This window comes from Pseudorasbora parva, chromosome 19 (assembly GCF_024679245.1).
Source record: "Pseudorasbora parva isolate DD20220531a chromosome 19, ASM2467924v1, whole genome shotgun sequence".
Taxonomy (NCBI): Eukaryota; Metazoa; Chordata; class Actinopteri; order Cypriniformes; family Gobionidae; genus Pseudorasbora; species Pseudorasbora parva.
Window position 1 is genome coordinate 28932786 of NC_090190.1, and position 9308 is coordinate 28942093.

At 37.5% G+C, this 9308-nt stretch overlaps 1 protein-coding gene across 1 annotated transcript; it reads left to right on the plus strand.

The window, feature by feature from the left end:
• The first annotated feature begins 4254 nt into the window (after window positions 1-4254).
• npvf (neuropeptide VF precursor) lies at window positions 4255-8236 on the plus strand. The gene is made up of 3 exons (XM_067426019.1): window positions 4255-4389; window positions 7426-7799; window positions 7948-8236. Exons 1-3 carry the CDS (start codon window positions 4255-4257, stop codon window positions 8030-8032), a joined length of 594 nt encoding a protein of 197 aa, XP_067282120.1. The 3' UTR covers window positions 8033-8236.
• The last annotated feature ends 1072 nt before the right edge of the window (window positions 8237-9308 follow it).

A 9308-nucleotide genomic window follows, 5' to 3' on the forward strand; every position in this document is an offset into this window, starting at 1 on the left:
GGGTCAAATATGGACTAACCCAGAAGTTGGGTTGTTTTAACCCAGCGATTGGGTTGTCTTAAGCAAATATTTAACCCAACCACAGGATTAAAACAACCCAATCGCTGGGTTAGTCTATATTTGACCCAACATTGGGTTAACCCTTGTAGTGTTCGGGTCTGTTGGACCCATTTTCATTTTTTATCGAAAGAAAAATTATATGATATTATTTTTTCAAACTGAGACTCATTGGCCTTGGCTCATTTTCTCATTTTCTTTTATTTACCCGGGGCTAATAAAAGTGTGGAAATTGTAGTTCCTGTGTACCTTTACTCTGTCCTCCTCCTGTCAGGGCCTGTGGTTAGTGTGTGTGTTCATGTATATGGTTTATGAGAACACAAATGTGTATAATGACATGGATATTACAACGTAAACATGGTTTATGACGACATCTGAGTCCTCACACTAAAACTAACTAAATGGTGTTTTTTGAAATTCAAAAAATGCCAAAAGTTTTCTGTGATGGGTAGGTTTATGGGTAGGGTTAGTGTAGGGGGGTAGATTATAAAGTTTGTACATTGGAAAAACCAGTATATGGAGAGTAACCATACACCACATATCCAAGTGTGTGTGTGTGTTAGTTATGTGTGTGTGTGTGTGTGTGTGTGTGTGTGTGTTAGTTATGTGTGTGTGTGTGTGTTAGTAATGTGTGTGTGTGTATGTGTGTGTGTGTGTGTGTGTGTGTGTGTGTGTGTGTGTGTGTGTGTGTGTGTGTGTGCGTGCGTGTGTGTGCGTGCGTGCGTGCGTGCGTGTGTGTGTGTGTGTGTGCCTGGTAATCCCTACGTTATAGGGGCAAAATGTCCCCACAAAGATGGCAATATCCGAAATCCTTGTGCTTGTGGGGACATTTTTAGGTCCCCATGAGGAAAACATCTTATCAATCACACAGAAGGAGTTTTTTTGAGAAAGTAAAAATGCAGAATGTTTCCTGTGATGGGTAGGTTTAGGGGCAGGGGCAGTGTAGGGGGATAGGATGTACAGTTTGTACAGTATGAAATGCATTACGCCTATGGAGAGTCCCCATAAAACATGGAAACACGACATGTGTGTGTGTGTGTGAGAGAGAGAGAGAGAGAGAGAGAGAGAGAGAGAGAGAGAGAGAGAGAGAGAGAGAGAGAGAGAGAGAGAGAGAGAGAGAGAGAGAGAGTTTATGTGTAAGTGTGAGAGAGTAGCTACAAGAGTGAGTTTTGTTTCTACCCCTGCCGTTGCCACGCCAGGTTGCAATTCTTAAATGTAATCTAACAAAGGTAAAGAGAAAATATTAACCATATGCTGTATATATTGCTTGTAATTGGGATGAAGTAAACATCTGTTGAGTATTTTAACACAACATTTTTGAATGAGTTGAATTTAATACCCAAAACAAAACAAAAATATGAACACCACACAAGGGTTAAAACAATCCACCATTTTTTAGAGTGTATGAACAAATAATGCTTACTTCCTGAAAGTATTGATGTGATTCAACTTATTGATGTATACATAACATTAAGTTCTTTCAGTTATATTAATATCATAACACAATCCTAATTGAAAGCTTGTCATGAATTTTTGTTGTCATCACTCATAATTTTGCACTGCACTGCACTGCCCCCTGCTGGGTAAAGTATGTAGTGACTTCCCCAGAAAAGCTATCTAATTAATGTATATCATATAAAGAGTAAAATAATAGACAAAATTAAGTTTAAAATTAATTAATTCAAACCACTTGATAATGTGTGTAATATACACCGATCAGGCATAACATTATGACCACTGAAAGATGAAGGGAATAACACTGATTATCTCTTCATCACGGCACCTGTTAGTGGGTGGGGATATATTAGCCAGTGAACATTTTGTCCTCAAAGTTGATGTATTAGAAGCAGGAAAAACGGGCACGTATAAGGATTTGCACGAGTTTGACAAGGGCCAAGGTTGTTATGGCTTGATGACTGGGTCAGAGCATCTCCCAAACTGCAGCTCTGGTATTGCTTCCAGTCTGCAGTGATCAGTTTCTATCAAAAGTGGTCCAAGGAAGGAACAGTGGTGAACTGACGATAGGGCCAAGGCTGGCTCGTTACAGAAACAAACAGACGAGCTACTGAAGCTCAAATTGCTCAAGAAGTTAATGCTGGTTGTGATAGAAAGGTGTCAGAATACAGTGCATCACAGTTTGCTGTGTATGGGACTGCATAGCTGCAGACCAGTCAGGGTGCCCATGCTGAGCATCAGAACTGCAATGGAAGAGGGTGGCCTGGTCAGATGAAACACGTTTTTAAACACATGGATGGCCGGGTACGTGGACACATGGCACCAGGACGCACTATGGAAAGAAGGCAAGCCAGCGGAGTCAGTGTTATGCTCTGGGCAATTTTCTGCTGGAAAACCTTGGGTCCTGCTATGTATGTGGATGTTACTTTAACATGTACTACCTAAGCATTGTTGCAGACGATGTACACCCTTTCATAGAAATGGTATTTACTGGTGGCTGTGGCCTCTTTTAGCAAGATAATGCGCCCCGCCACAAAGCAAAAATGGTTCAGGAATGGTTTGGAGCACAACAACGTATTTGAGGTGTTGACTTGGCCTTCAAATTCCCAAGATCTCAATCCAACCGAGCATCTGTGGGATGTGCTGAACAAACAAGCCTGATCCATGGAGGCCCCACCTCGCAACTTACAGGACTTAAAGGATATGCTTCTAACATCTTGGTGCCAGATACCACAGCACACCTTCCGCGGCCTATAGTGGAGTCCATGCCTTGATGGGTCAGGGCTGTTTTGCTAGCAAAAGGGGGACCAACACAATATAAGGTTATGCCTGATCAGTGTATATCGCTATATCAAAGTGAAGCAACTGCTACCAATAAGAAAACCAGTAAGAAAAAAAAAAAAATGGCACAATATTTGAATGTTACATTACATGCGAGCATGCTGCTAAGCATAGTGTAACATCCTACAAAACAAAACAACTAATTATAGCCTATGATCATTAATGTTCAGCTTGAGATGTATTTAAAGAATTTTTGGAGCATTATGTATTATCTTTCAGCTGCTACACTGTAAAAAAATATTTTTGGTTTAACTTAAAAAAGTAAGTAACCTGGTTGCCTTAATTTTTAGTTTATTGAAATAACAAAATTGAGTTGATGAAGGAAATTAGTTTAATAAATAGAAACTCAAAATATTACTGTATCTGAACCACACAAAACATTTGACAAATCATGAGAAATGAGAATAGCACAATTTGGCATGTTTTACTGCTTCATCACAAATAAAACTCACATTTACCCAATATGCTTACAAAATCTTTAAATAATATTTGAATAAAGTTTGTCGATTCTCAAAAATGTTCATTGTATTAATTCAAATTTTTAATTTCGGTGAACTCCATTTTAAAGCAACCAATTAACTTATTTTTTAAATATTTTTTGGCAGTGTATATATGATTAACGTAACTGACTGTTCCCAACAGCATTGGTTACAGAATTGAAATGGAATCCCCCCTCACTGCCATATTCATGTCATCTGTATGTCTGATAGCAATTAGTAAATATTCTTTGATTAAATAAAATACCAGACCATTCATGAGAGCTGCTCTGTGGCTTACAACACCTCATCCAGACATTTTCAGCATGTCAACGTCGTATTCAAGCTCACTGTCATGCATCTTTTACCAGACCATTCTTACTTTCTCCAATCTAAATGTGGTGGTAATTGAGGTCTTGGTGAGCTGCACAATTAATTGATTTGAACTATTGTGAGATGCAAGGCTAATTTGGAGCAAACCCTATAAGGTTGTTGGGGATTTAAATGCACTTAACTTACTGATCATACAGGCTGGAGTGTATACATTTCCAGGAGTTTTTTTACACGCTCGTTGGCTGGCCTTAGTTAACCATCTAATAATTTCTCAATGCACCAATATTTCAAGACCAGCTACGACATTAAGGGTTAATCATATCATGGCAATTTGAAATAAAAAGTCCTTTTTTAATAAAATAATCTTCATCAAGCTACCTTTTGTTAAAGACTTCCGTAACCTTTTCAGATCGACCTGTCACTCTGTTGCTATGAAACACTCAAGAAGGTCATTAGTGAATGAATGAAGGTTGGTGCTTATTAAGTATGCTGAGTTCATTATAAGGAATGTCTTTGTGAGTATGTTTATTTGCACATGGCCAAATGTATAAAAACCCTGTGATGTGCATGGTCTTCAGTGAACGACTGTAAGATGTCCTACTTTGCTCTTCTCTTTTTAGCCCTCGGCATCCTGAGCAGCTTCATGCTGAGTGAGGTGTCTGCTCTCAGATTGCCACTACCAGGCGACAGTGATCCTAAAAGATTTACAATGGGACGGTTTCCAGAGGTAAGTGTTTTATACTTTCTCTTTTTCTGATAGGAGTTTGCTTTACTTAAAAGTTTAGTTTGGAATTGCCAAATGAAAAGGCCTATAATAATTTATAATGCATTACTTTTATTTTGATCATTATTGTTATTTTCGTGACTTGTTACCTGTCTTCAAATCTAGTATTAATAAACCCAAATACGTTAGATTGCACCAATAAGAAAACACGTTTTAGGGGTCAGGGCAGGAAGAAATATTTTCTTAAATGGTTATTCACCCAAAAATGAAAATTGATGTCATTAATGACTCACCCTAATGTCGTTCCACACCCGTAAGACCTCCGTTCATCTTCAGAACACAGTTTAAGATATTTTATATTTAGTCTGACAGCATATGCAAATGTATGCACACTATACTGTCCATGTCCAGAAAGGGAATAAAAACATCATCAAAGTAGTCCATATGTGACATCAGTGGGTTCATTAAAATTGGGTAGTGATCATAGGTGGACAAAGTACACAACTCTATTACTTGAGTAAAAGTAAAAGTACTACTGGTCAAATATTACTCCGTTACAAGTGAAAGTTGTAAAAACATATTTTTACTCAAGTAAAAGTACAGAAGTATTTGTTTTCAAAAGTACTTAAGTATAAAAGTAAATTTCCTTTTTTATGCCAATGCATTATTTTATTATTGTTGTATAAATGCGCATTATGCCATCATGGTTTAAGCCAGTCAGTAATACTCCATCTGATATACTACCATACGACTAACTAAAAACTCATTTAAATACTTTATTTTTTACATTTAAATATGTAAATTTTTTACAATGTACATATTGTTGATATTCTCCCAACTTTACTCTTCTCTTTCTCCCAGACGTTTATATTTTTAATATTTTATAAGACATGCACCAAGTGTATGCCAACTAAAATAATCTTGATTTTTTTTAACTGAAACATACTTTCAAAGTATGGCTATGGGTACACACACTTGTGCCTAAGAACCGTCTTCTTCCATTTTGGTATAAACTGATCAGTGTTCAAAAAAGGTTGGGGAAATGTATATGACTATAAGACTGATTCCTGATAGACTGTCTGAAACAACAACAACAAAAAAAACCTTTTAAAGAAGGAAAAAATCATGCACTGACTTTCAGAGCTGCTACAGAAACGACTTTCGACCTTGATAGAAATGTAGTGGAGTAAAAAGTACAATATTTGTCTTTTAAATCAGCACTAGCTAACTTTTCAACCTTCATAATATATTTTTTAAGATTCTTGTGATGATAAATCGACTTACAATAGGTTGAATGACATGTCTGCCATAGCCTGATGGGGTCTGTATCGTTTTTAATCGTACTTATAAACTTTGAGTTTCAGGTAGTAACCCGAGAACAAAAAGAACTACAAAATTCGACTGCTTCACGGCATATACGTCACTTCCACCAACACCCACACTTCCTTACATTCGGACGTGCGAGCCCAACTTTGTTCGTCGGATAATATAGTCATGTCCGAAGCAGCAGAGACAAATAAGAAAGAAAAGGTTTTGTTGGAGGAAAGCAATAAGAGGAAACGAAAAAGTGATGGGATTAAAGGCAGGACGAGGATCAACATGTGACCAGCGTTTGCTCGTCGGCGTGAGCTGAAGGAGGCGTGCCCGACCGATGCCGTCATGCTTGTTATGATGATTACCGACCACTCAAACATTGAACTGAAGTATAGATTCTGTAAAACAGTAACCAATAGACTACTATAATGACGCTGGCTTGTAAACGTGAGCATTGTGATTATTTGGCGTTTGAAAAAAATAAAACCCATGAAATTATATTCATATGACATGCTAAAACATATGCCACTGACTGTACCTGGGATGAAGACATTTCACACGCAACGCCAGAAGAACTCTGAACTCCTCTTGCAGTGTTCAGGGGAACTGTTAGTGCTGCACCAACCCGCGGCGCCACTTTTATGAAGTTATTTGGCCCGCACCACTGTATATATTTTTACAACCCGCCCCGCACCCGCGACCATTAAATAGACATACGGGGTCCGCGGGTTATGAGACGAGCCACGCATCACTAGTTCAGGGCTATCAGGGTTGTCACGTCAACAAATGCACGTGCGATGGCATCCCCTGTTGTAGGATGACAGTAGTTGAGGACATTATTTTTTCCAAACTGTAGGGGGACCCCGAGAGCAAAAGTAGCCAAGTGCTGCTTTAAATGTAGTGAAGTAAAAGTCATAAGTTTCCAGAAAAAATAATACTCCAGTAAAGTACAGATACTCAAAAAGTGTACTTAAGTACAGTACTCAAGTAAATGTACTTAGTTACTGTCCACCTCTGGTAGTGATTCAAACGGTTATGAATCAGCATATTGATTCATGATTCGGATCGCGTGTCAGACTGCCAAACTGCTGAAAATGCGTGACATTGGCGATCCGAATCATGAATCAATACGCTGATTCATAACCATTCAAATCTTTATTTGAGGTTTGAAAACAAACACGGAAGAGAAGACAATGATGAATTAAGTCGTAGTTTTTGTTATTTTTGGACCAAAATGTATTTTCGATGCTTCAAGAGATTCTAATTAACTAACTGATGTCACATATGGACTACTTTGATGATGTTTTTTTTCCCCTTTCATGGACAGTATAGTGTGCATACACTTGCATACGCTGTCTGACTAAATATAAAATATCTTAAACTGTGTTCTGAAGATGAATGGAGGTCTTATGGCTGTGGAACGACATTAGGGTGAGTCATTAATGACATCAATTTTCATTTTCGGGGGAACTAACCCTTTATGGTACCAATGCACATTTTCATTTGTAAAAATGTGAGGAATGGATCAGCTACTGTTAGTGCCCTCTCTAAAAAATGTTTTATTGGATTTTATAAAATGCAAATAAAATTGCAATGCTAGTAAAAATATTTTAAATAATGCATGCAACTTGTTAGTTTGAAATTGACAGAGACTGTATATCCGTACACTTTCATAAATGAATCTGCTTATTGTCACCATCTCTTCTTCTACATGTGTTGTCAAAGAACACTCAGGAGATTCCTCGAAGTCTGGAGATAGAAGACTTTGCTCTTAATATAGCCCCAACCAGCGGCCGTGTGAGCTCGCCCACCATCCTGCGACTTCACCCTATAATGGCAAAACCATCACACCTGCATGCCAACCTCCCCCTTCGCTTCGGGCGGGATGCGCAGGCGAGCACAGGTGACCATGCTCCCAAGTCCACCATCAACCTCCCCCAGCGTTTCGGACGGTCCTGCACCATGTGTGTCCGCTCAGGGACTGGACCCTCAGCCACCCTCCCGCAGAGATTTGGCAGGAGGAACATATTCGCTTTAGACCCTTTTCGCGGCTTGACTCTGTACACACGCACACCTGAATCACCATTTCCAAAAGAAAGGTAAAGTGTAATATTTATTGTATCAATGAAATATTAAACAACACCCAACAAAAGTAATGGGTGTGTATATGTGTGTATATATGTGTATGTTGTCTATATATATATCTCAATCAAAATAACCAATTGTTATATTTTATTTCTCTCACAGGACTCAAGTCCACGACTACATGTTTGAAACAATAGAAGACACAGAAGAGACTGTAAAGAACACAGATTACACAGCTTTGGACTAATTAAGCCCATAAAAACAACAGTGGTTTATGAATTTCATATTCTTTTTATGTATTAGCATCTGTAATTGCCTGCTTGTAAATTGTTTGAGTAAAGCAAATTATGAGTAACGCTACATATTGGTGACAGTTCTTTATTCATAGAATTTTTTAAAAATATATACATTAATAAATGCACATTAAAATATACAAAAAACACCCACAAATATATCAATGTTCCTTTTGTTTCTACATAGAAAATACACACAGCTTTTTTTTTTTTAGGTGTAATTAAAAGACTCATTGATGGACTGGAATGTTTCATGTGGCTAAACAGTCAAATACACACAGAAAAATAGACAAAAAATAAAATAAAGTTCTTACTTGAGTATTCAAGTAAACACAGATGGTGTAAGCACTGTTCTCTCACACACACACACACACACACACACACACACACACACACACACACACACACACACACACACACACACACACACACACACACACACACACACACACACACACACACAGAGAGAGAGAGAGAGAGACTGTGTTGTGCAGATGTATTGTGTATGCAGTGTGAACATGGTTATTGTAGTTCTAAATGTGACAGACAGGTTTTAGACTAAGCAGGATTAGGCCTTTATTTGTGATATTTGTTCTATTATTATTTGTTCTAGACAAATGTTAAACGTTCTTCTCCTGCATCCTATTCTTCTGCAATTTGTTTCCAAGAAAGGTTTGTTTAAGCTGCGCCCCTCTGTACAGCTGTGAATTTGCATTTCCTTCAGCCTGAGGTTTATTTTATTCACTTTTAAATTAAACTTTTGTTTTGACTTTATTATAAATTTAAAAAAAAATTTTTTTTAGCCCAGCCCAGGTTAAAAAAAGTAATGTAACACATTACTATCCATAAAAAGTAACACAATATAGGGAGTAACCCAATATTGTAACACGTTACTTTTACAACTTTCCCAGCTGTTCCCTGGTCTTAGTTTTTTGACCATCAGGATTCTTTCTACGACAAATATCTATCACCAGTTTCACAAAACCAAAAAAAAAAAAAAAAAAAAGAGAGAAAAAGAGCTTTTTAAAAAAAAAATATATATATTTTCTTTCTCTTTTGGCTCTTTTGGTAAGAAGACATTTACTAAATGTAATCTATCTATGTCCCAAAACTGCATCTAAAATTATTCTGAAATGGGATATTCACATCCACTAAGGTTAGATAAAAAAAAGTGTTTTGTGTTATTTGTCCAAAAAACTATAGCCTATTCAACGAAACTCTCGGGCTACC

Coding starts and splice junctions, on each gene's coding strand:
- npvf (XM_067426019.1), top strand. CDS start 4,255: ATGTCCTACTTTGCTCTTCTCTTTTTAGCCCTCGGCATCCTGAGCAGC. Junction 4,390..7,425: donor CAATGGGACGGTTTCCAGAG/GTAAGTGTTTTA, acceptor GTGTTGTCAAAG/AACACTCAGGAGATTCCTCG. Junction 7,800..7,947: donor TCACCATTTCCAAAAGAAAG/GTAAAGTGTAAT, acceptor TTTCTCTCACAG/GACTCAAGTCCACGACTACA.